This window comes from Saccopteryx bilineata, chromosome 1 (genome assembly GCF_036850765.1).
Source record: "Saccopteryx bilineata isolate mSacBil1 chromosome 1, mSacBil1_pri_phased_curated, whole genome shotgun sequence".
NCBI lineage: Eukaryota > Metazoa > Chordata > Mammalia > Chiroptera > Emballonuridae > Saccopteryx > Saccopteryx bilineata.
This window is the reverse complement of record NC_089490.1, coordinates 204043803-204071625: the sequence shown is the minus strand read 5'-3', so window position 1 is coordinate 204071625 and position 27823 is coordinate 204043803. Positions and strand designations below refer to the sequence as shown.

General features: G+C 49.3%; 1 protein-coding gene across 5 annotated transcripts in view; it reads right to left on the bottom strand.

Moving 5' to 3' along the window:
* Positions 1-725: 725 nt before the first annotated feature.
* PRDM5 (PR/SET domain 5) overlaps positions 726-27823 on the bottom strand; it is a 98833-nt gene continuing 71735 nt past the window's right edge. For all 5 annotated transcript variants that reach the window (XM_066233938.1, XM_066233936.1, XM_066233935.1 and 2 more), the window contains 3 exons: positions 24083-24168; positions 2321-2425; positions 726-1257 (listed from right to left, as the gene is read on the bottom strand). In XM_066233938.1, the coding sequence (XP_066090035.1) occupies positions 1093-1257; positions 2321-2425; positions 24083-24168 (356 nt within the window). In that variant the 3' untranslated portion in view covers positions 726-1092. The remainder of the gene's footprint in view (positions 1258-2320; positions 2426-24082; positions 24169-27823) is intronic.

The window sequence follows — 27823 nt, the reverse complement described above, 5'->3', positions numbered from 1 at the left end:
AGGATGATTTTGAGCAATCCAGAAGTGTTTCAGAATTGCTCCTCCCAGGATTCCAGAAGACAGTCTTTTACAAAACAGAATGTTACTGCTCTGAGGACTCCCACCTGAGAGCTCATGTCCTGTGACTCTGTGGGATGAGAAGGAAGGGCTGGACACATCCTATTGAACATTGTCATGACACTTCTGGGCTGCCCCTGTGGGTCCCCCAACCCCGAGGACCTGTCCTGCTTCCCTTTTCAGGTGTGTGTGTGTGTGTGTGTGTGTGTGTGTGTCTGTTGGTCACTTCTAAAGAGAACTTGTAGATACTCGGGGGGCCTGGCTTGGTAACTTGTATATAGATCTTACCAAAGTGTTCCAGGCTGGAAGCATCTGTCTCTGAATTGTGAGGGCAAGTTGTGCTATCTTCTAAGGACTGCTGAAAATGAGCCATGTTCCCATAGCCATTTTAGTTCTTAAATTCATCTCTATTTTAAATTAACCTGCTGTCGGGAGATGTTAATAAGTGAAGTCCACTTTTGGTCTGTGCCACACAACTCGATCACAGCAAGTTTGATCCTGTTAACTCTGCTCGAGACACTGAAGACTCCTGCCCTTTTCCTCACCTGCCGTGAAATCACTTGGATGTCTTAATTTCTCTAAGGCTAAATTAGTAATAAACGGTTGCAATCACCAGCATATGCGTAGCACACACCCACACCCACAAATATAACAATAAAAAGGCTTACTAAGGAGCATGTTAATAAACTTCATTAGAGGGATGGCCAAGGAGAGCCGTGACTTCTTTTTCCCATTTTTATAAGAACAGAGCACAAGTAGTTTTTTCATAAGGCTACTACAAAGTTATGCTTTTTTCCATTTCTACCATTTCTTGGAAAAAGTAAGATTTTCTTTTTTTTATTTTTGCATATGTAGCTACAGACTAAAGGTAGGCCCAGAAAGACCGTGAGCTTGGAGGAATGACATTGGCCACTTCTGCTCCACTGATGGGGTGGGTGAAACCTGGGCTTCCTGTCAGAGCCCCACCCCTCCCCAGGGCCCCACCTCTTCCCTGGGTCCCTCCCTTCCTCACAGGCTCCGCCCCCTCTGCTGCCATCAGCTGTCAGCCTCCCCATGGATGTTGTCCATGTGCACTTTGAGGTAGTCGCTCCTTGTGAACTTCTTGTGGCAGAACTGGCACTCGGCCAGTGGACGATTAGGGTTGTGAGTCATCTTATGCCGGATCAACATTTTCTTCAGGCTGAACGCCAGGTCACAAACCTAGAAGAGCCCAAACACAACAGGCACATTACACAGAGACCTCTGCGGTCACACCTCTCACTGTCCATCCGAGGGACATTCCGCCCCTTCCTGTGCTCCAGATGGTCCAGCAGGCAACACTTCTCCTGAAATGAATGGAATTTAACATGCAGTTAAAGGAGAAAGAAAATTAATTGTAGTTCCCAAGAGTTATTTGCACCAAATGTGTCCTCAGTCACCCCCAGTGACTGTATTCAAACATGTCTAGGAAACAAGGCCTGAAAACAGGATGTTTTTCCCCATGATGGACTATATGGACACTTTCCCATGAGACCTCTTAAACAAAGTGCCTTGTGGGTTAGAGGGCACCTCTCTAAATGGCATCAACAGCACAAGACTTGTCTTACTAGCGAGTCCCTCACTTTCGTCCCTTTTGGGAGAGAGGGAGGGAGGGAGGGAGGAAGGAAGAAGGAGGAAGGAAGGAGGAAGGAAGGAGGAAGAAAGGAGGAAGGAAGGAAGGAAGGAGGCTTTGACGGTTGTTGAAAACTAAAGCAGAGATTTAACTGCTCATAGATACAAGCATTTCTAAAGCATGCACCAGCTCCTTTGTTTGAACAGCTCTATTGCTGTTGAGGTATCCCGCTTAGGACATCTGAATAGACACAAAGTCACTGGCGCAGCTGTTGACGTTGCTGAGGAAAGGAAGAAACACGACCACCATCAGTAAAAATAATCAGAGATGGATTAATTTAAGGAGGACAGGTTCCTGGGTCGCCATGCCATGGTCCTCCTGGGTGAGACCACCATGGACAGAAGTGACCATGGACAGAAGTAACGCAGTTGTTCGGGAAAACACATGGATGCTGATCTCTAACACAAAAACAGCAGAAGAGTGTGACTGGGCGTCAGGCACACACACATGCTCATGCATGAACACATAGGTCCACACGCACATGCTCAGACACACACAGACACTGAGACACACCCACTTAGGCACACACACACACACACGTAGTCAGGTACGTGCACATGCACACACAGGCGCACGCCCCTCACACGCCCCTCCTGGTGGCACCCCACTCACGTCACACTGGAACGGCTTCTCCCCAGTGTGCGTCCTGCGGTGCTCGTCCAGGCCTCGCTTCTGGCTGAAGGCCTTGCTGCAGTCGGAACACTTGTACGGCTTCTCCTGCACCAACAGGGAGACCACCATGAGCCCCGCGGCTGCGCCCTCCCTGTCGTGGTGTGTGGGCGGTGCTGCAGCAAGTTCACAGGGGTGCCATGCATGATTCTCCGCTTCTGGGGGACAGCAATCCTCACATCCGCTGGGCAGTCTGAATGCACCTGGCTTGGGGCTCCCAGGTCCACACAGGGCCGCACCTGTCTCTCGGGGAGCCCGACCTTGGCAAAGCGGGACTCTGAGTGGCAACGGTCTCACCCCTGAGCGAACTGCACCCCGGTTTCCTTTAGGTCTCGGGGTGGAGTTCTCTCGGCAAGTACACAGGAACGGCCAAAGAGCTCTATATAGTGTGAAACCCCAACTCCCACTCCCACGGGCAGAACGTGAAAACCCATCCCCCACTTTCGCGGATGGAGCCCATCACTGATTTACAGACAATCTGTGGGACTCCCATTCAGTACCATTAGACACACTCTCCTGTGACTGTAAATTTCAGCCAAGGTGCTCCTGGAAATAGAGGACCTCTGCGCATTTTGAAGTGATCTTCATCTGTAAAAATCCTTTTTTACCTTAAAATCAACGTGGTATCAACACAGCTATAAAAGCTTTTATAAATTAGTATTCACCGGAGGAGGGTGGGGAAATTGGGAGGCGGTGACCGAAGGGTACACGTGTGCAGTTAGAGCATGAGTACGTTTTGGAAATCTACTGTTCAGCATCAATGATAGTCAGCAACACTGTAGTATATACTGATAGCTGCTAAGAAACTAGATATTAAGTGTTCTCCTCACACAAAAAAATGGTAATAGCACTGGTGACAGGATTAAACTGTCAGCAAACACTATGGTGGTCATCACCCTGCAAAATGTGTGTATGGGTGAGACTCCCATTAGGTACTAATACAGTGCGTCCATAAAGTCACAGTGCACTTTTGACCGGTCACAGGAAAGCAACAAAAGATGATAGAAATGTGAAATCTGCACCAAATAAAAGGAAAACCCTCCCAGTTTCTGTAGGATGATGTGGCAGCATGTGTGCATGCGCAGATAATGACGTAACACCGTGTATACAGCAGAGCAGCCCACAGCCATGCCTGTTGAGATGTAGATGGTACAGAGGAAAGTTCAGTGTGTTCTGTGGCTCGCTAAATTCGAATCCGGGACCAAAGTGCAACGTGAATATCGGCGCGTTTATAATGAAGCGCCACCACATAGGAATAACATTACTCGGTGGGATAAGCAGTTGAAGGAAACTGGCAGTTTGGTGGAGAAACCCCATTCTGGTAGGCCATCAGTCAGTGACGAGTCTGTAGAGGCTACACGGGATAGCTACCTAAGGAGCCCTAAAAAAACCTGTGTGTGAGCCCACATTGAACTGCACTGAATAGGTATGAAACTGGGAGAGTTTTCCTTTTATTTGGTGCAGATTTCACATTTCTATCGTATTTTGTTGCTTTCCTGTGACCGGTCAAAAGTGCACCATGACTTTACAGACACACTGTATATATATATATATCTATATATCACTTTTATCTGGCTTGTTTCCTAAGTATTTTCTCCTCTATTTTCTTGCACGGCTAGGATTGTTCGTTTCCCACCTATATTATAACAGCAGTTATGAACTTGACCTCTGTTACTATGAGCATGTTTTACCCCTTGTGCGTTTCACACCATCGCAGCGTCATCTATCGGTGTCCCTCCTACCAAACAACCCGTCCTGTAGAATGCTCCCAGCTCACCTGGTATATGTTAGCAGTACTATTTTATTTGTATCTTGAACTTTTAGTGCCTCCTATGGAATTAACTACTTGATACAATCAGTGTGGTGGGGCTTCATACCTTGCAACAACTTCTTGACTTTTCCCCGCTGGCTTATACATGCCTGACCTTCAGAGGCTCTGCAGAGAGTCTGTTGTTTTCCCTGGATTGAAAACGACTCTTTTCCTCTTCTGTTGTAGAATGCGGTCTGCCGACTCCATGAGAGTACAGTAGGCCCTTTCTCCTGCCTCCTGACCTCTCCTTACCTCGTCCATCTCTCTGCCCCACGCTCTGTGTAATTTCTTCAGAAGCGCACGCGTCTAGCTCTATCAGACAGCACTGGGCGGATTTCATGCAGAAGGTGGGACTTACGGAGTGCTCCACCCTGCACCAGGCGATACAGCCACTGAGACTCCGTGTTTTCACGCTGTGAGTGCCCGTCTCAGTAAAAGAAGTGTAACTTCAAATGTTCTCTTTTTGCCAACATAAACTGAATTAGTACATCTCAATACCACGTCACAGAGTTCTGGAGAAACCAGGGCACATTTTGTTGTTGTTGTTGTTTTAAATCAATCTTGGAGGGATTGCCATATTGGAGTTCTTTGAAATATGTAGCTTATGGGATGGAGGCTTCGTCTTCGTTTAGCTAAGGATGGCCTGGCAGGAGAAAAGACGTATGCCTCCTCCACACAGACACCCAGAGACCAGGCTGATCACGCGGGGAGAGAGTTCTTGCACGCCATGGGCACAGAATCCTCATGTCCCCTGTGGTCATTACCACGTTAGACCATCACCAAACAGAAACGGAAAATCTAAGAAGCCCTTTTCTCCCCCCTTGTCAATGGAGGTTAAGGTAACTGGTGTCAGGAAATCACAGAACAATGCTTAATAAAGGTACGTGATGGCAGCAGCTGGTGCCCCATGAAACGAAGGAAGGGGAATTAGAAAGTGCGGTGAGGACCAACAGAGTTCACAGTGCTTGGAGTGATAGCCACACAGTTTACTTAAAAGAAGGCTCAGTTTGTGAGCAAAACCTAGGCTCCTCGGTTGTTACACTGTACGTGACTCCACTTGGAGGACAAACCTGTTCTGTCTGTCTTGCTCAGAGCTGTGACAGGGCTACTGTGTCTGCACTGCGAATGAGCCAGCGTCCGGGTGAGCCACCTGAGTGTTAGATACACTCTAAGAGCAGAAACTCACTAATGAGGAGTCAGAGAAAGAAATGTCTCTCCACTCCCCCCCTCCCACAACAGTGTTGTGGTAGGACATAAAAGTTATTTTTTGTCCCCAATTAATTTCATCTGATTTCTTTTTCTAGCTTCAAGTATTACACAGGCAGAAATATTTATCCTATTCGAGTTCACCAAAAAATGATCATGGCTTGCACGGGAGGATCATATTCTACATTTAAAAGAAAATCTTTAAAAAGAAAAAAAAAAGGAAACCTCATAAAGCAGAGATTTGGTACGAATTTCCTAAACATAAAACTTCTAAATAAGCAAAAATTGTCTAAATTCCTAGTTTCCCGTTGTCCCAGCTGTCATGGCCGTGGCCCACTTTCTCCTGCTAGACAAACGAGAACCCTTGGCCAGGAGGAAGTAGCAATCTGTGACTAAAAGGGCTGAGTTACTAGTTATTTTTTTTTAAGGATCTGGGGCAAAGTCATTTATTTAATCCTCCAACTTTTCCATCTGCAGGACGTCTCCCTGGCTTCCAAAGGGGAAAACATGGAGCTTCAGATGTGAGGCGAGCTCTCACACAAAGTCCTGGACTGTCTCCAGCCTCCGCACCGGCAAGGCCCATTTGAAACCTCCCTTCGATGGGGCCCAGAGCAGCCGGGCCTCTGCGGTGGCCCAGGGTGGGGTCTCAGGCCATGACTCAACATGCAACATGTCTGCAGACATGGCCACGTGTCTCCCCCTTCCAGAGGCCAAGTCACAGAAGCACCATACGGAAGGACGCATCTCAAACTGTCTGTAGTGACAGATTCTGTTTTTCCCCACGTGTTGCTGACTTCGTAAAATCCAATACAAAGGAATGCCTCTGTAATGACCGTGCACATCGATGTGCAGCCATGCAAACATGCTGTCGACCTTCTGAACGTTTCCTCTCCAACTCGGCACCTGTCACGGTCCAGAAACAGAGTTCATGGGCCGGGAGCTTCTTCCAGCCCCACTTAGAAGAGCAACTCATCTCAAATAAAAATATCTCTAGTCACAGGAGTCATCCAGGTGAACAAATCCTATAATGCACCTCATCTAAAAAGATACCTACCATCAGAGTTAGGTAAACCCTGAATGAAATAACATGTTAATGTTATGTGTAGAAATGCCAAGTCCTAGGCTGGGTTAGCAGGGAGGTTATAAATGGGAAAAGGATGGATTCTCCTTGAACCCGGGGAGGCCACCTGGGGATTCCTTATCCTTCCTCAAGGTTTGACATTTTCCTTATGAAAAGTTAAGAGAAACTCTAGAACTAAAAACATCACCCCTCTCCTTCCGCTCCAAAGATCTTGTCTCTTTGCAAGCGCCATTTTTGATGTCAGGGAGGTGGGTTGTATAAACATTCAACCATTAGAAACCAGAAACTGTGACTCAGAAATGCCTGCTCAGGGCCCGTGCGGTGCCCCTGGGACCAGCCAGGCTGTCAGCCACAGAGCCGCAGCCCTCCCCGCCCACCAGCCAGCCCAGCATGCCCAGCCGGTCACTCAGATGTGTGTCCCCAGTAATGTCCCTCAGGATGTTACTCGGCACCTCCTCCAAGCCTAGGGAGCCCTGCAGTGTCCTGCAGTGACCACTGACCAGAGCTCAGTCAGCCTCAACTCCTCTCTGCGGCAGATGCTGTGAAGCCCATGCTGATATTTCCAGATTTTTCTGCTTTCCTAGGGGCTGGCTAATTCCCTCAGTGACACCGACGACTCCCAGTTCCATATAACATCCGATTCACAACAAGCTGCAGGTGGAATGCAGCAATGTAGCGGAGGGCTCGAGGGTGTCCCCACTGTGCTGTTACACACAACCAAGGGGACAGGGGGCAGCCCACAAGTCCCTAGCCATCTATCTCATGGGTCCTGGAACTGCATGTGGCTACACACTTTCTCAGACAGAGCCTGGCGCTCCCTTTCACGAGGAGCCAGCCGGGAACCTCCCATCACAGATGTTCACGGCCTCTGTGGCTTTTTCATTCACCATCTTATTTTTATAGCCGGTGTGACCTTTCAACAGAGTACCCATGGCCCCATAAACCATGCACCTAAAAACTATAACTCATAGGAAACCCGAAAGAAAGCTACATGTTAGAGCAGGTTCCTACCCAACACGCCATCCTCGGTTTCACATCGCAGCTAATGGGAAACACGCTCTCTAGAAAAAATGAACACACACGGCTCCCATAGAGAAAAGTAAAAATAAGCCCAGTAAACAGAATAGGAAGTTGCCTTCAAGTGCTGTGCAGACGTTACCTAGCGATGGAAGGCACTCAGTCCCTCTGGAGATAACCCACTCCTGAGCCCACAGAACCATGTGGGTCAATGGAATGCCTGCAAGAGAAGAAGCCCTATCCCTGGCTTTGAGGTCCGAGGGCAGCTCATCTGGGATGAAGCCAAGAGTCACCCAAACCAGTGGAAAACCTTGTTCTCCAGGGCTCCCGGGGTGACTCAGACCAGCCCGTAAGGGACAGCCATGCAAACGACCAGACTGGACTCTGCCCTCGGACCCTCCACCTCTCCGCCCCAGAGGACTTCATCCTCGCCTGCACACTTAGTCACCTGGGAATCCTTTTAAAAAACATTGATGCCTGGGCCTACCCCACGAGCCTTGCGAAACTGAGTCCGCAAAAGCTTCCCAGCTACTGCCATGAGCAACCAGCAGCGAGGGGTACTGGCCCAGCCCCCGTCCCCTCCAGGTCATCACCAGCTACTGCCGTAAGCAACCAGCAACAGGGGGTGCTGGCCGGGCCCCTGTCCCCTCCAGGTCATCACCAGCTACTGCCGTGAGCAACCAGCAGCGGAGGGTGCTGGCCAGGCCCCTGTCCCCTCCAGGTCATTGTAACGGTAACAATCAGCACAATGGCACCACTGGCATGTCCTTCCCTTCCTCTGACCCGTCCCTGCTACATACAGCGTGGCCCAGGCTCCCTGACTGCCCTCCTCCCTCTGGCTGGCTGAGTGCTTGGAACGTGGCACGGTGTGTGCCACTGACGTGTTGGACAAGAAGGGCTGCACATTTGGAATGGCCAGGGTCCCTCTGCAGATGGAGAAATAAGAACTTACAAATGTAACCAAGGTTACAGGACACACCTACTCCAGGGCCAACGTCTGTAGTGACCTGGTGGCTTCCTACCCATCCACCTACCCACCCAATCCCTTCCCCCTTCTCTACAGTCTCTGCCGGCAGGACCCTGACTCTGCGTGGGTGCTCACGTGTCCACCTGGTCAAGGGCTCGGAAGAGGGGACTCCCCAAGCCAGCCAAGACAGGGATTCCTGGTGAGGCCAAGCCTGGACCCCGGTCTGCCTGCCTATGGGATCCCCTGGGGAGCTTCAGGGAGGGCTGATGCTGAGACCCGCCACCCTCCTGCGTGACTAGCTTGGAGGGAAGGGCGAAACTGCAGCAGTGAATAGAGACCCCATGGTGTGGCCGTCTATTAGATGTGGTAAGATACAACACAGTCCCCGGACCCGGCTCTAGAAACAGGAGGGGGGCGTTCTTTCAGATGGCAGCCTCTTAAAGGGAGTTTAAAAGGAACTGAAAATATATTTGCTGTTGGGCATTCTGAGAACACTGTGAGAACTGGGCATCATAAAGGAGGTTCTTTGTAATCCTTGGAAGAAAAGGAATGCTTGTTCAGTGAAAGACTGTTATTATTTAAATTATCTAAGAGGAAACTTGAGATATTTCTTTCCCTGCATAACAATTAATTGTTGAGATTTTTTCTCTTCTTTCTCAAAAATCTTACAAAAGAAGACTAATCAGATAAACAGGGACATCTTTTTTTATTTTTTTTAATTCATTTTTAGAAAGGAGAAAGGGAGAGAGAGAGAGAAGAGAGAGACAGAGAGAGAGAAGGGGGGGAGGAGCAGGAAGCATCAACTCCCATATGTGCCTTGACCAGGCAAGCCCAGGGTTTCAAACCGGTGACCTCAGCATTTCCAGGTCGACGCTTTATCCACTGAGCCACCACAGGTCAGGCAAGCAGGGACATCTTATAAAGAAAAATTATGCTCACAAGGTAAAAAAAAATTATAAATAAACAAACTTTGAAATATAAATTATAATGAAAATATAAGAAAATATATGGTAAAGAAAAAAATACAATAGAAGATATAGAGGATATAAGGACAAGATCCATATACACACATGCATGTATACATATATACATATACATATATACATACATATATACATACATGTATGTGTATATACAATATATGTGTGTATGTGTGTCACATAAATATATGTGTGTATGTGTCCAAGGCAAAAATGTTGAGTTTTAAACAACAGTCAGAATGGAAGCTGATTATGGACACAAACTGTCAGAGTTGTGAGATCACACTCAAGGTGCTAATGCACCTGCCTTCTCTTGTCAAATCCAGTCTCCAACATTTTAGCTGGCTGTGTCCTAAAAACCTGCTCGTGAAAATCAAAGTAAGTGTACGGCAGCCTAAGTGGGCTTTTTTGTTTGTTTATTTATTTTTTTGCATGTTCCAGGGAGCTTTTGTTTTTTCAAACACTGGAACGTTCCTGAGAAGTTTATAGTCTCAGACATAGTAATCCCCCAGCAAAAGCAAACTCAGGAAGGAAAAGATTAACCACTTCCTCTAAGAAGGCCCTTTGCTCGACTTGACGACCTAGCACTTTCGGCTTACAAACCAATGAATTGAGACGTTTCCAGCTCTATGGACATGGGAGCCCAAAGCAGTGGGGATAATCCCCACCGTCCGGTGATGTAACTGCGGGGAAGCTCAGCGGCAAATGTGGCTGTGTGTACTGAGCAAGACAAGGCGTTAGGAACTGGAGAAGACACAAGTTTACAACGTGGTCCTCGTCCTCGAGGTGAGGAGTCCCAAAGACATGCAAAAGCACAAAGGGAGAGGCACAGGCGGAGTCCGGTGGACCTGCCCATCGGCCTGAGCTGTCCGGGCTACTCAGAAACCCGGGTACGCGCCCCATCACGAGTACCCCCGCCAGTTTAGGGGGCATAGCAGTGGGGTGCAGGGAGTGAGAAATAAGAATACAGTCTGGTTCCAGACTCTACATTGAAGTAAAGGCCAATCCAGCAATCAGCCCACAGAGAACTGATTTAACTCAAATTGCCTCCTTCCAAAAACAACAAGCATGCTTTCTGACAGACGTGTTGGTGGCCAGCGCAACCCATCTTCGAATAAAAACTGTAAGCTTATGCCGAGGTCCGCACGAGAAAGGAATTATGTAAATGCACAGCCTCAGAAAAAAGGGATCTCTCATTCTAAAGAAATAACATACTTATCTCATTACAGCATTTTAAAAGTAATAAGAACACAGCGGAAAGGTACGATCACACATGCAACCAATTCACCCACGGCCAAGACGGCGTTTCGTTTCAGCCAAGTTCGTGTCAACAGGTGAAAACAGAGCCATCACAGAGCGGGCAGAAGTTGTAGGAAGTCAGATCATCAATATAAATTACATATCTGAGTCAACACACTGCCCAGATGGCAGGGAGCTAGTAGCTTAAACGGCTCCTTTCAAACCTCAAAATGCTTAGGGGGAGGAAAAAAAAACAAAACAGCCCGCCTATTTGCACAGATGAGGATCCCGTAGCTGTCCTGGCAGAGATGTCACTAGGTTTCAATGTGCTCAGATCCTCGAGACTTTTGACAAAGTATCAGTCGACCTAAAAGGCCAAATTAAAAAAAAAAGAAAGAAAGAAAGAGAGAGAGAGAGAGGGGAAGACTACTGGACAGGACTGCTGGAGTACAGGCAGCTATTTCTGTTTCCACAAACTTGAACACTGTCCACATTATTTAATCCCAGCAGTGACCGCAGAACATCATTTTGAGTCATCTAATTAGCACCTCACGCTTGACCCTTTCTCTCAGGTCCAGCTTTGTTCTGCAAGTACATCCAAGCTCTGTCCTTGTTCAAAAGTGAGGTCCTTTGTGGAAACTGATTTTTGGAGGTGCTTGCTTCCTTCTGCAAAATAACACCCCCCCACCCCCACATTCCCCAAAATAAGATGACTGACCATCGGCCGCAGGAACCAGAAACTCAACCAGAGGGCACTTTTTGAAAAGAAACGTTAATGGTGACGTTTTTACCCACTAGCTTCTGAATGCTGGGGGCTTGGTGTGTTCCCAGAGAAGGGACTTCTGATGACTCTCTCTCTCAAGCACCACAACGAGTATGCCCCACGGTTCCCGTGTCCCCGGGGTCAGCCCTGTGTCGGCCCTGAAAGTCCCACCTCAGTGTGGGATGAAAAGCATGGTGGGTCGGATCAATTTCTGTATGAACACCGCCCACCTGAACTGGGAAGTTACAGCTGTAACTGTAGGCATCATCCTCTGAATCCACCAGCAGTCACCTGACAATAGACCAAGGACTTTGCTAATACAAGGGCCCCCCAGGACTCCCCCCTCCCAGGGTCCTGCCTCCTGTGTGTGTGTCACTTAGTCTACAGTCCCTGTGACAGGATGAACACAGCTACCCAGGAAGAGTACGGACTACCCTACTGGGGACAGTGGCTGGAGTTTCAAGAACACAGGCAACAGGATGAGAGGCATGGGGAGAGGGGATAAGAAACTCAGAGCTTCAGGGGCAAGGTCCAGATTTCATCTCTTGTTTTGTTTAAAGGAAGAAGAATGACATAACTTAGGAACTGCCCGTGTGACTCAGAAACTGCCCGGCTCCTTCTCTCGGAATACACGGGATAAAAGACGACTTTGCATTGAGGTAATTTCCTCGTTTTTGGTAAACTCCAGGACAGAAATCTGCTTGGAATCACAGCGGCCACTGGGAAGCATTCTGAGATTACCCTGTTGGTTGAATCCTTTGCCTTGGTTCCTTGGTTGAGATTTCCGCATTGCCAGCCAGGACAATCTCCCCGAAATTCGCTCTCTCGTCTACAATCGCAGCGACAGTACCAGTAGCCAGACATCCATCAAACCAACACAAATAAGGTGCCTGGTGGAAGAGTCAACTCATGGAACTCTTGTTTGCACACCCAGCAACTGAGCCCCAGTGAACGTTGGTTCAGCGCCCAGTGAGAGCACGTATTCCGTGCCTATCAAACAAAAAAACCATCTCCAAAGCTCTCTCTCTCTCTCTAGACAGGTCACCTCAAGTCACACCCATGAGGGTCGGGGCAGGGAGTGAACCTGGGGTCAGGGCTCAAGATGTCACGAAAAGAACAGGCGTGCAGCCTTGCAGCGGCCCGGCGCTGGCCAGCACCTAAACAGGACAGATGTTGGAGAACTCACTCATGTCCTGCCAACGGAGAAACAGAAACAGGATTTAATATTTAAAACATGTACACTTCAGCCATCAAGTCATATATTACATGGCAATAAACTGACCCGCATGTTACAGACTCTGCTGCGGCGGGAATGTCCTTTTTTTTTTTTTTTTTTTTTGGCAGTGGCTCGGTACATTGCTCACATGTCTAAAAACACATGTTAGTTTTAGCTGGTTTACTTCTGTTGCCGCGACAAAGCCAATAGCTTTAATATTCCAGAGCAGTCGGGCACATCCCATTCCAGCGAAATGTTCATTGTAACTCATCCTGGCACCGTGAGCTGCCCGTGTTCACCCGCTGAGCAGAAGGAGCAAACCACACACAAAGGGAAGGGTGCACATCACATTGACTGCACACACAGTTGTGGTGTCGACGGGACTGATGAAGGCTGGAGTTAGATGGGATTCATTCAGAGTTAGAGTGTTATGCATATTGAGACCAGTCCCGGGACAGCCCCACAGACGGCCCCCACAGACATGCTGAGTTTGCTGCGGGCTGCGGTCCAGCCTGCATCTGGAGTGAATATGCAGGATGTTCAGTGCCTGGGGCGCAGGCCGGAGGGCTGGATGGGCAGGAACACAGGGAGCCCCGGGGGTGGTCGTCCTGAAGCTTACGGAGGTTCTCAAATGTGCATACTTTGGATGAGGCTGACAGTCCTAGGCAGTTAGCAAGCAGCAGAGCAGAAGCTCGGACCAGGGGTTTTCCGTCAGGATAAGGGTCGGTCCCCGGACACGTCTCACATCACCCCCAACCTGCCCTTGTTCCACTGCGGACCCCGAGGGGAAGGCCCAGATCTTATGACCGGTCCCCAAAGCCCCCCTGCCCACTCCTGCATCAGGGTTTCCAGAACGCCACACCTCAAGCCAGCAACCTCTCAGGTGGACTCGGTATGACCCAACAGCATGGCCACGAGCTGTCAGCATGAGCGCCAGAAACCACAGTCTTACAAAGGAAAAGAAACTTGGGGAAGCAGCCCCTCTGCCCGACAGGTCTTTGCCCGTATAAGTAAATAACAGTAACAAAACCGTGTCTGAGAAGTTCCTCTGGATTCTGCTTCGCTATGAGTCCTAGTTAAAATCTTGAGCATACCATGATACAGGCATCTAGCAGTATATGTAAGTTTATAGAAATAGTATATATTTACATTTTTTAATTTCTGTGTTTCCTATTTAGTTAACTAAAAAATTACATATTTTATACATTTATAAAATAACACTACAAAATTATATATTTTATATATCTACTTCCTATATGCTGTTGTTATAGATAATATTACTCACATATATTCTTTCTGCTTGTGAGTCTGCACAAGGGTGGTTTCTGGGAACACTTCGTTACATTGAATAGTATCTGAATATGCACGCGAGTCAAAGGGCCAGTTGGTTTTTCTCTAAACGAACGCCTGCTTTCCTCCGCAAGGGTGTGACAATGTCCTCGAACTTGTGCAGCTTCTCTGCTCTCTCGCTTCCCCACCGAACACCCCCCACCACGTCCATCCTCGGCCGCATGCCGCATCAGACCCGTGCTGTTAGCCTGATAATACCCTGCTCCCACAACTTACAGGATACTGTATCGCCTCATGTTCATTCTGAAACACCCCCTAATGTTTGTGAGCAGTGTGTCTCTGCTCACATCCTTTCCAGAAGGACTGAGTCGCAGGAAAGGGTAGCTTCGCATTACGCGTTTCCCACCCTAAGAAGATTAATTCGAAAATACACAGCACTGGGACTGGAGTGGAAAACACCCAAATCTGTGACTAAATAAATAAATAAATAAAAAGAGAAAAAACGGTCATTCTCAGTTGAGAACAAGACTGAAAACAGAGTGGACTTTTAGAAGAAGTGCAGCGGGGAGAAGGCTACCTGGAAGCTGGGCCCCGGGCCCCAGAAGGGGGTGACCCCTCTCTGATGGGTTGCAGTGGCCTGGATGCAGTGTGTCGTACCATGAAGATCGAGGTAGAGACAGTCAGGGATTCAGCTCCTCTGCATAAGCAGGTGTCCAGGAGCATCGGCACAGTCTGGGTCAGTCAACTTGTCAATGACATTCCTGTTCTTAGAACCACCCACAGCCTGCCTCTTTTAGACAGAAAAGTACATCAAAGCCTTTTCCCTTCTATGGAGAAAAAGGGCCACGCCTAGACTTTTACCCGAATCTAAAATAAAGGACCTTTCACACCTCAAGACCTTTCTAGATAACACCCAGATCAAATCATGGAAAACCTGTTCCCAGCCTCCTCCAGGAAGGTGGTGTGACCAACAGGCCCGACAGGCTCTTCTAGGCCACCGTTCCCTCGGCCTCACCACTGCCCATGGCCCTGACTCGCTGCGTGACCCGCTGCCTGCGAGTCATTCCTGGCTCGGGCATATCTCCCTGGGAACACATCACTCCTAGAAAAGCCACCTCCGCTGGTCTGGAAGGTTCGCACGCTGACAGTGCTGTTCAGGGTTTTCCAAGGACGCATAGAAACTTCAGGATGAGGAATGTAGGTAAAACGTGAGGGCGTGAGTCTCCCCACAATGAAATGTCACTTACTGAAATGAATTACAAGGGGTTCCCCAGTGGCTTTCAAAATAACTAACAATAGTTTACTGAAAATAGCTTAAAACATGCAAACTGAAGGGGACAGTGCTCTTAGAGGTGATCCCGGGGCTGCTGAATAATTCTGCAGGTGAGGGGCGGGGGTGCTGTCTTCATGACAGGCACCTTGGGTGTTCTCCTGCTAGACACGTTGGAGCCCAAGACCTGGGCTCCATGCAGCCGGTGAGGGAGGGGGAGGGGGAGGGAGGGTCCCAGTGGGTTTAGGAGACCCTGTGGCAGCAAGCTGTTTGAAATGGAGAATCAGAACCTGTTTTCTTAGAATTTCTGTATAAAGATCAGTTCATATAATATGGAACCTAAGCGTTTACAACATCTCAATAGCTGCATACATAGTAATAAAGAATATAGCCTTCAGCAACGAAGACATCTAATTTCCCATCCCCGACTCGGGACAGGCCAGCTGACCCTCTCCCAGCCCACCCCTCTCCTTTGTACCGTGAGCTATTACGGTACAGGGTCTGCTTATCATTAAGGCTTGGCCCACAGTTAGAGTTCGAGAAGGACAAGTTAGGTGTTAGACGAACCTCCTTTCATCTGCGTAGTTATCAAAATATATATGTGAATAATAGAATCCAAATAAAAAAGGGTGCACTTTATATAAATAGAGTGCTTGGATGAAGAAAGGGAATTAACGTATGAATCTCCTGATAATCGCGCTGTTTTTGGAATCCAGTCACATAAATAGATGGCCTTTTATGTCAAGATGCTTCACGCAATTACGTGGTCCTTTATTTCAAGATTCTTACTTGCTCCTTTAGTAATTAAACCCCCTGAATGGAGGACAAGATGGATATACAATTCTGTTTCAGAGAGAAAATAGTACAGAAAATGAATCACTTTCCTAAGGAAGTTGCTTATCTTAGAAACAAAGAAAATTTCTCTTTATATGCATCTCAGATGGCATGCACTTTCCTAACATCCTGAAGTTTGTTATTAAAGTCTAAAGATAACACCCTGGTGGCAGAGCCGCCATCAGCCTCCATGCAAATATTTCTAGAGTTTTATTTTACCTAAGTCTGCAGACTGCTCTGCGTGTGCTCCGTGGTGATATACCGAGTTCACGACGGGGTTCTTTGGACACCTGGGGAAGATGTGCATGATTGTCACAGACGGGCTGCCCAGCCAGGGTGCGAGGCTGCTGACACCGCTGTCCTCTGGCCCAGATGGAACAGGTCCAGTTGGGTACGGGGACACATGCCATCAGTCAGCTTTCCCCTGCAGCTGCCATAGGAAATGACACTGGGACTAATATGGCCGTTGACTGAAAGCTGTGTGCTGACACTTGTTCTTAACTGATGCTCTCTCATGGGTTCCACAAATACTCAAAAGAGGTCAAAACCGGTAAAGGAATTTTAGTAACATCTTCCTTAAATTTCGCTCTCGGAGTATTCCTAGTAATAACGACAGACATAGCAATTGAGTTAGAACTTGATGAGTCTTACCTTGCAAGACCGTTTTTGTCATGTGGGGGGAAAAAGTTATATAGAAGGTGACACACAGTGATCTCAGGGCACAGAGTGGCTTGGAATGAATGTTTGCTTTATTCCTGGTTGTTTCTAAAAGGCAGGGACACCTACGATTATTGCTCATCTCTTACTGCACAGCACACACAAGCCTGTGCAGACTCACTGCAACCTACAGGCTCAACCGTGTCTTTGCTCAGCATGCAAAGTGGACCCCGGGCTTGTGGACCCTGCCCGGTCCGGCCTGCTGCTCCCATCCCTGGGCTCTGCCCCAGGTCCCTCCCCAGCCACAAGCACAACTTGACACCTGCGCACAGAAGCATGCAGTACCCTCCCCTCGACACTGCTCCTTTCCCTAGAAACTTGTCATCACGCTTTCTGACCCACCTCAAGCTCGCTCAGTGACCTCCACCCGGTCTCCCTCGGGCACAGTGCCAACTGGTTCCCAAGTGCCAACGTTCCCACCACGCCCAGTCCTCGCTCTGAAGAAGGAGCTGGTGGGACAACCTTAGTGTCCAATTCCCTCCATCCTGAGGGCACAGCGCACTCCCGGGGCGGCGACCGGGTCTGAGAGGTTTGGTCCTTTCTACATCAACACAGATCTGTTTGGAAAGTCCATTGTTACAGAAAAGACAGACAGACACCAGCACGGATAAGTATATAGTGATCATGCTGAACGAATAGGAACTAATTGGCTCCAAAGGAAGATGAAAGAGAAGGAAAACTAGGACCCAAAAGTGGCCACACCGAGCTGATACAGTAACGAATGAATGTGTCAGTCAACACATCCACAGTTGCACAGGAGCTGACACCTGACCAGGGAGGAGGAGGGGACAGGAGACCATGAAGAAGACAGAACACAAGGACAGTTTCACTGATACGCTGAAGAAACACGGATGCAGATGCAAAACAGCTCAGGGAGCCTCCCCCCCCCCCCCCCCCCACCCCCCACCTCCAGCGGAGGCTGCCATGACTAGGGGCACTGTCGGCCTCTCTGGCTGCTGGCCGGCCTCCTGCAGCCCAGCGGTTCCTGCTCATTCCACAGTGACCTCACAGGTGAGTGGCAGTCTCCTCCTGCCAGCTAACCTCCAGTCCATCTCTCCTGAGACCACCTCCTGCCCGTGCCCTCTGCCCGGAGAGCCAGGTGCTCCCTCTGTGGGGCTCATGGCACCCCAGGGGCACGTCTCTCCGGTCCTGTTCATGTTCTGTCTGATCAGCCCCTCATCCTGAATCCTGAAGGGCCTCAACTGTCCCTTCACCCTTCTTTGAAAACACCACACAGCACAGAAGTGGACTCAATAAGATGTCGTGCGGGCCAAGGCAGCCCAAGTGCACCCTTCTGAATCTTACAAGAATTATCATTGGAATGCACCCCACTCGTCAAAGACAACTTCTTCCCTCAGGGGTGCTCCGTGCAGCCAACCACGGCCTGCTGAGGTCTCTGTTGAGCAAAGTTAAACAGGAACGGTCACAGAGTCCCCGAAGATACATTCTTTCATTTTTAATTTTTAAGGGATCACCTGAGGGTATCGAGAAAACCACATGTCACCAGTCTCTGCGACTTCCCACACAGAGATCTAACGTTATTCCCGTTGTTCACGGTAACAGCTGCATGTACCCTGACTAATCCCTACAAGTGAAATCCTGTCTAAAATGTATGTTACTCATTGGCTCCGATGAGAGCGGACTCAAAGTTCCACTGGTACCTCAGTTATAGTATCCGGTAAATCCGGCTGTGTTGAAGGCCCCCGAGGGCCAGGGGGCAGATGGGAAAGGAGGCGGCCTTTCTGTAACGTCCATCTGTCCGTCTGTCTCTGTGTCCTGGACCGCACGAGGGCGGGAAGGAGTGGGTCACTTCAGACACAATTAAAACTGTCCTCATCTCGCCGATGTGCAACACTGAGCACCAGGGCCAGTGACCTACTGCCGAAGGTGCTGCAGCCCGATTCCATGGTCTGCACCTCTAACGGGGGCTGGAACGGACGTATTCCCCGCGGTTTGTGGGCTGCCCGGGCCCGTGGTTGGGTCCCCGCTCAGAGCCTCTCCACTGGGGTAGCCGGGAGGCTGCAGCTGGAATCTTAAGATTCAAAGGACTTCCCACTAGCTGTCTGTGGCCTCCTCTTGTGACCTGGGTCCTCACAGCCTGGGGGTTGGTTCCCAGAGACACCGGGAAGAGCTGCAGGGCTCTCACAGCCGTGCCTCTGATGTCCCGGACTGTCACGTGTGCTTCACTGTGCCGGCCAAGCTGTCACTCACAGGGAAGGAAGCCGGCCGGCCGGCAGATGCGAGACGGGCACAGGGCCCTCAGGGAGGGAGGTGACAACAGCAGCCACCCTGAGACCACCTCACTACCCACCCCGACCTTCTGATCAATGCACATTATGTTCTATCTTTTGTGTTTTTGTTTTGTTTTGTCTTTAATTTCTCTATCTTTTTGGTCTTTATTTTTTATTTTTTGTCATTTATTTTGTCATGGTATGTACTATGTTTTAGATTGACAGGACTGGCTTTCTTCCCACCTCCTCCCCAAATAAAACCAGTCACAGAAATACTGAATGAAAATGAACGTGTCATTAAAAGAGCTGTAAAAAAAATCACATTTCAAGCCCGGGTCCTGGTCAGCCCCTCACATCAGAGCTGCTCGCCCCAGGACACCTACCTACAGGGAAACAACTTAATGTCCCAAAAGACTTCCATCTCATCTCCTACGGCGTCATCTGCCTACCCCAATAATCATGTCAAAGAGTATGACATCCGATTTATTGTAACATTTCACCTCTCACCCTCAAAGCCTAGGGAAGGTCGGGACCCTCTGGCACATTCTAGAATGCCTGGATCAGACACCCGACCTCAGGGACCTCGTCCGGCGTGCCACAGATGTCTTCCTGGCCCGGGAGGACCAGCTCATGGCACGGCCACATGGAGTAAGGGGAGGAATTCTCTGCCAAGTGGGCTGACAACCATCACAAAGAATTGTCACCAAGATGAAAAAGGGATGACCCAGGGAGAACATGCCATTGTCGGTCCCTGAGAAGGAAGCCATGGATTTTGCCATTTTACAAAAGGAAAGGCGGCTTGTTGTGTTGGAGGAAGAATGTCCAGTTTCACGCAGGTGCATTTTCTGAGCCAAACAAAACACAATCGTATCTTAAAGCCATTTGTCTTAAATGAGTCACTTACCAGGCCTATCAACCCCCTTCCCCTGAGAAACATGTGGGTTCTAGAAACAATCAAACCAAATCAAAGTGATTTTCAAACCAGGGCAATGAGCCACGTCCTCCTCCCGGGTCCACACAGAACACAAAGCAGACGGCATTTGGGAACATAAAAAAAAATAAAAACAAATGTAAAGGTTTCCTCTGAAATTGTAACACATTTTTGAAGAGTTATTCCGTTTGTTTTTATCTCGTCCTCTTGCCGTGTTACAAACAGGGAAGCAGTGAGCACGCTCCCAGCGGTGAACCGGCCCAGGCATCCCAGCCCTCGGTATCCCTCTAACCCTACAGGGACATCCCCCTGCCCTGCACCGCCCGTCTGGGAGCCCCAGGTTCATCCGGGACCTCACCCTGTGGTTCAGCACCGAATACAGACACTACTAGTCCAAGCCTTGTCAACGCTGTCACAGGAGTCTCTCACAGCCTGCCCACGGCCACCCTGGCGCAGTGCCCTGTCCGGTTCACCCGGCCGTGGCCTGCCTCCTTCAACTCTCCTCTTGAGCACGACTTTACAGCAACCTTTCCAAAGCAGCTACCAAAATACGCCTCTAGAACTTGCACCAGGTCCTCGAGCCCAGACTCTCCCCCGGACGCATTCAGACCGCAACGCGCATCCTCACGCTCAGCCACAGGGGACAGGCCAGCCTGACGGGGCTGTGGGTACCGCCTTCACATGGTCCTGGTCCTGGTGGGTAGGTGTGCCTGACCCTCCACCCCCCAACACACACACAATTTCCTCAAAGCTTGAGTCAGATGCTTCCACAGACCGGCTTAGGCATTCATCTCTAAGTTTTCCATACGGGCCTCCCCATGTGTCCATGGGGACTCCGTGCTGACTCTCCCCCCTACGAGACCCTTTCCTGGTCTCATCCAGGCCACAGGAGCCCCACGCCACGCCCCCCTCCCCCAGCATCTGCGCCCCTCACAACGGTCACTCTTCCTTTTCCTCCCCATCCGGCCTGCATGGCCACTGCAGCATTCACTCTCTGTGCCCGAGACCTGGGAACTCAGACCACAGTCCGGACACAGCCCCAGGGTGGGCTGCACGAAGTCAGGACAAAGTGCCACATGCACACGTTGGTCACACCCGCCGACAGGCTGAACCATCTGAGGGTCAGGGGACAGGAAGTTTCCTAAAAGAAAAGGACTGAAATAGACAGCAGCCAAAGAGACCCCCTGCCGCTGTTAACCCCTGGCCATGAACCACACTTGACTATCTGTAAGGATAAACCTGGCTGCCCCCGTGAACGGGCTCCCCAAACCCGGGTCAGTGAGTCGGGGTTCTAGAGTGGAGTTCCAAAGGCAGAGTTTCTGAAATAACTTTCTAATGGGTCCGGGTGCTTCTCATGTTGAAAATCAAAAGTGAGTACACGAGACACAAAGCTTTCTGTGGTAAGTGGCTACAAACAGCAATTTCTATTGAACTTGATGTTTACAAAATAGATACTCATGCGCATGAACCCTAAGGCACCAACAGCGAGGACAGTGAGTGTTCTGGCTCAATGGGTCTAAGACAGGAGAAGCTAAGGCCCACGACTTCCAAGTGACCCGTCGGTTCTAAGTGCCAGGCATGCAAATGGACTGCAGGCGTTACACAAGGAGTTCACCCGAGATGTGTCTGCTGGGGTTAGACCCCGGGAGGGGAGACCGAACTTTCCTATGGAGACAGCAAGGGTGCAGAGGGCAGGCCCTGGCGGTGTGCCTTGGGAAAATTCATATTTCCTCTTAAGGGTGTTTTCAAGCCCTGGTCTCAAGTCAAGCCACAGAGTCGGAAGTATGAAACCGGCCCCCACCGAGGCACCACCCCCCCCCCGCCAGAAGGATGCTGGAGAGAGATTAGACACGGCCCACGACCCGGCCCACGACAAGGCCCCTGTCCTGGCCGCTGGACCACTGTGGACCACTGTGCACCTGGGAGACTCAGCCTTCTGGAGAAACTCCCCTCAGGGCCACGGCCACATGGGGACTTTGTCCCCACGGGGCCTTGTAGAGGGCACCTCTCTGATGGAAGGGACAGAGAACATCAGAATTTCTGTCTTCATCAGGCCCCAAGCAGAAAACTAACCATAGTCACCAAGTGAAACAGGTGAGCCCGGGAAACCCAGGTTGTGACAGATAAATGACCACTTTCCGGAAGTGGGAGCCAAAGAGAACATCACCCCTACCCACAGGGGCTGCAGTGAACAAGGAATGCACTGATGAATAACTCTGAGGCTTATCTGAATTAGTAAACGGGAAGGCACTAGAATGTACCTGTCTGTTTATGAGGCTCACTTATAAACTTCTATTCAAAAGTAGAACACAAATTAGCTGAATGTGAAATTCCCCTCTTGGCCCTGGCCGGTTGGCTCAATGGTAGAGCGTCGGCCTGGCGTGCAGAAGTCCCGGGTTCGATTCCGGGCCAGGGCACATAGGAGAAGCGCCCATCTGCTTCTCCACCCCTCCCCCTCTCCTTCCTCTCTGTCTCTCTCTTCCCCTCCCGCAGCCGAGGCTCCATTGGAGCAAAGACGGCCCGGGCGCTGGGGATGGCTCCTTGGCCTCTGCCCCAGGCGCTAGAGTGGCTCTGGTCGCAACAGAGCGACACCCTGGAGGGGCAGAGGATCGCCCCCTGGTGGGCGTGCCAGGTGGATCCCGGTGGGGCGCATGCGGGAGTCTGTCTGACTGTCTCTCCCTGTTTCCAGCTTCAGAAAAATACAAAAAAAAAAAAATACAAAAAAAAAAGAAATACCCCTCTTTCTTGGAGAAAACCCAAAGGCTATTTTTCCTTCTGCAGTGACTTAAACAGCCTCTTCTGTGGCATGTCTGTCATCGGTGACCACAGGATATGGCAGTACCTGCATGCCCAGGGTTTGGTACGAGGCACCAGGCCCCTCTGCCTGGACAGTGGCATCTTTACATGCCTATATCTTTAGAACACATTACTGGAACGTCTGTAACAGCTGCACATGTATAAGAAAAAAGTAAACTACACGCAAACAGGCTTAAAACTCCTGAACAAGGCTCACTGTGAATTAAATATCTTCAGTATATATGTATACTGTAAGTCACTTTATTGGGAGTAATTTCATATGTAGGAAGTAGACCAGTGCCTAATCGTCATGTAACAGGAACATGATGTTATAAATCAGAAGGGTAAACCCACTGAGGATTGGCATTCTCTCTCTCTCTCTCTTCTGTTCAAAAAATAAAAAAGAGGACTGTCCCCATGGGACCTCAGAGGGCATCTCTCCTGGCCTAGGACACTGCGTGGAGGCCCCGCACATGATCACCCAGGAAGGACGTCATTATTCTTATGTGTTTTATCTAAAGCTTTTATTTTACAGTGAAGGTATGCAGGGAAACCCAGGAGAGGCCTGAATGCAAGTCATTCTTCAGCAGATCAGGCAGGTCTCTGAAAAATCTAGACAAGTCATGTCCTGTATATCCAGACCAGAAGCACCTTTAAAGGCCAAACTGCAGAGAAAGAGGCTACAAGGACAACGCAAAGGAGCCCCATCAAGAAGCACTCCTAGAAACAACCTCGAGTTGTCACACACAGGACCCTCAGGCGCTCAGCCCTGAGCAAAGGGCCGGGACTGAGCTGCTGTCAGGCAGCCACGTGCGCACGTCTGGACAAGCCGTGTAGGATGGGGTGACAACCATCCAAGCAGAGGGGTGCACAACATAGCACAGAGGGGACCCGGGAAAGAGACGGACATCACCAGGCTCACCTGACCATCAACAGGCTGTCCCTGCCTTCCACCTCCCCCAACAACTGACATTGTTTCCAATGGTTTTCTTGTGAACATGTGTGTTAACCATGTGGACAGATGCCTTTGTTCAAGAATGGCTCCTAGCAAATACTCAGAAAGAGGGCATCTTCAGTGTATTCTTAGTACCAAAATGTTGCCACCCATTTACGCGGAAGTTTGTCACTCACTAGTAACTCCTATGACTCCCGGAAACCGAGTCACACACAGTTCAAAGGACAGGGACCCTTTGGGGGTTTGGATTTTTTGCTTCTTTCACTGTTTTGTCCTTACAAGTATGTATCCCCCACATGTCCATCATAAATATATACACGTCATTTCAGGCACATGGCCTTGACTTTTGCATGGGAAGCGTGGTCTTGGTCATCAGCTGGAAGGAGACAGAAACCGTCTTACCTGGGTGTGAGTCCGGATGTGCATCTTCAGGCCATCGTTCTTGCTGAACCCCTTCTCGCAGTAAGGGCACTGGTAGGGACGCTCGCCTGCGAGACAGAGGGGGGCTCCGTGTCAGAAAAACAGGACGCACAAATGAAGCACGTGCCACCAGCCATCACCAGCCCACCCGAGGTCCGGTCCCCTCTGCGCTGGGGGCACAGCGGGGCCCACGCACCGTGGGCAGCGCGGGTAGACCGCTGGTGTTCCCTCCCACCGCCCAGGACCGTGCCCAGAGCATGTCCAGGGCCCTGAAACAGGTGACATTTCCCCAGAAACAGGCCTGAGGCATTTTCCTTTCAATATGTGAGCCATTATGACATCTCCTCATTTGAAAAATTTGTGAGTAAAAGATTTTATATGAATCTTCGATTTATTTTCGAGCTATATTAAGCAATGAGCACTGTACTTACTGCTCATTTGGAAGGCCTCTGTTTCACTGATACTTTGCTTTTATTTATTTACTTTTTAATTGAGTTTTAGAGAGAGAGAGAGAGAGAGAGAGGAGGGGAGAGAGACACAGAGAGGGTAATCCTGCCTTTCTTCAACTCTGAGGATTAATCCATCTGCCTGGCCACACACTCTGCACACTGTACAAGTCAGTGTGTTAAAAACCATTCAAGTCCTTTGCTTTATTTGCACATTAAACTGTTATTTCTATTTTTTTTCATATTGCACATATTATGCTTTCCTTCATTTTCTCAAATTTCCAGGATGAGAATGTTTCCAGGAAGTATTTTGTCTACACAGAAAGTTACTACGGCAGGAACAGGAACTAGACTCTAGCCTTCAGTCTGCATGAGCTCCTAGGAATCCACGTCCGCCTTCCTCAGGGGAGCGCCCAGCCGCAGATTCTGAGTACTACAGGCCACCAAGTCCCAACAGCTGCTATTTCTTCCTGTTGCCGGTAGATGTGGACGCTGACTCCGTTTTGTTTAGGCTAAACCCCGGCATTCCAAATTGTGTGAAAAGTCAGTTCATCTAAACATTAGCCAAGAGAAGGAAGATAAAAAGACTCATCTGAACAGAAAGAATAACCACCACACGCCTGCCCGATGCTTTGGTCATGATTTTCATTCTGGCAACAACGTTCCGATCCAGGCACCCTACCCATGAGGAAAGCCTGGGAACAGAGAGGGTGAGCACACTTTGCTCGGGATAACTCAGCTACCGGGGGGTGGGATCAGAGTCTAATCCGATGTAACACTGTCCTGTCAGGTGATAATAGTGAACAAGGCCAGTCGTCTGTGTCATCTAAGGTGAGAGTTTCTCAGGTTGTTGACAGAAACGGCTCCTTGAAGTGACAGCTGACACACCAGTTCTTTCTGAGGCACAGATGGGGGCATTCTCGGTTCTCCAAGCTCAACGAGGAAAAGTAAGGGGGGGGCGCAGAAGGGGGGGTAAAATAAAAAGTAATCAGACGATCACAGAAAGTCACAATGAGCGTCTCTCTTTTTCTCTCGTTAGATACGTTTGTTTGCAACTAACCCAAAATCAACTGTGAGGAACTGAGTGGGGGTGGGGAGAGGAAGGAGGAAGAAACAGGACACTCCACGGGTGGGTGGTCAGAAATGATCTGAGTGTCATAATAACAGAGGAAACAAAAATCCTGCAGTCCACGACTTCACCTTTGAATAAGACTTCTCTGGGAAACCTGAGATCTCTCAGGCGTGATGCTGAGGTGAGATCACTCATTCCTACACAGAGTTTATGCTCAGCTGTCCTGCTAGCTCACAGACCAGCGCGGGTATTGGAAGATTCAATGTGGCCTAATGTTGGTCATTAACCAATTAGAAAATACACGTGGCAGAAATAATTTCCCCTCTCACCATATCAGGACTCTCTGCTTCTTATAAAAATGTGAAGAACGTGTTTTAATTTTTCATTTGTGTTTATACTTTGCTAATTGTCTGCTTTTGTTTGCTGGTGATTATCATATAGTTACGTGTAATCATTGATAGCTACTGCTTTTAAAATTGTGAACAAATACTCCGAAAAGGATGAATAAAATTCTTTACAGCAAAATGTATTAGAAAAGAAAACCTGCTAGCTAAAATCCAAGGAGAATCGAATTATATTATATAATATATAATATACCGATCCTTTATTTCCAAGCTGATCACAGGTATTTACTGAAAAATTAAATATTTCCTAGGACAGTGATTTATTACTACATTCAAATACCAGTGTGCACGCAAGCCCAGAACAGAAGGCCAGCACAGCCGGTATCTATTAAAACAGAAAGCTGGTTGGAACCATAGGCAAGTAATTAACCTCCTGGCCTACAGCTTTAAAACCCTAAAAGCAGTTCCTAGAATTTCTTTCATAATTTATGAACAACTGATGGAATTCATGTCACAGTCCGTGGACTCCCTTGCGGAATTCACCCCGGTTCTCATTGACCCTGAGCAGCTATAAACCCTCAGGAGCTGGTGCCCGGCGATATCAGCTGACCCGCAGGGCACCCTCCTTGTCGCTCTAGCCCAGGACCCTTGGTGACGGATGATGGAGCTGCCGACCAGGCACGGACCACAACAGGCACCTCACCGAGGGGACAGCATGCCCCCGCCCCACCCTCGCCTCGCCACAGCCCCAGATGACAACGGACACCCCTATTCTTCTGTGTGTTCACAGATGATCTACATGCTGCTGCTAGAGGTTCTCAAGAGAAACGGGAAGTGGGGGACCCGGGAACAGAAGGTCAGACAGCGTATCTGGGAGTGTGCATACCTGCGATCCAACCCAAGCGGGCACAGCGAGCATGAAGCACCACAAAGCCCACGTCACTGCCGGGTGACGGCATGCTCATCTGCTGCTAGGCACCGCGCACGGTCCCTGCACACACACAAGCACCTTCATAGGGTCCTGAACCAGCCCTGGGAGGCTGGGGCTCCGCGACCCCTGCTTTTCAGACCCGGAAACAAAGCTTGGAAGAGATGTAAGCACTTGAAGAAAGCTCACGCAGGGAGGAGAGGCATAAGATGGGGTTCGGAATTCGGTAGTTGGATTCCAGGACCCGCGCTCCGCACAGGGACCAGCATTAAGTACACAGGGATGAGAGGGAGTTGGTTCTGTGGTGGAAAAGCTTCTCCATGTGGGGAGTGTCAGGTAGACCCTAACTGACAAACGGCACACCCTCAAGCTTCCCAGTCGAGATTATTACCCTCAACGGATTGATCCCCAAGGTAATACCATCACACACATGACAGAAGGAATGTATGCAATTCCACGGTAAGAGCCCCAGGGCCTCGGTAAGGGTGAGGCAGCACTGCTGAAGACTAAGAGATAAGAATACTGGCAGCGTGATACACCGAGGGACACGCTGAGGCTTAGCTATGTCCTCGATGAACCAGACACAAGTTATGCAACTTGAGCTAGTCGCTGTGTTCTAAGGGGCATTCGTTCAAGCAAGAAGCTTGAACGGGAAACTTTCTGAAATTCCCTCCTATTTCCAAAATCAAGAATATTCTGTTAACGATCCATAAAAGCAAATGTCGCGTGCACACACGTGGCATGTGCCCTTATTCTAATCACTGAATTATGAAGAATGAGCTGACTTTAGATGGTAGATACAAAGTTATGAAAAAATAATATTTTCAAGGTTCATGAAAACAACAACAACAACAAAATTTTGTCAGACTTTGCCAGAGCAGTATAGGAGGGTGGGAATGGGAATAGAGCAGGGGGTGGGGGCTGGGGGGAGAG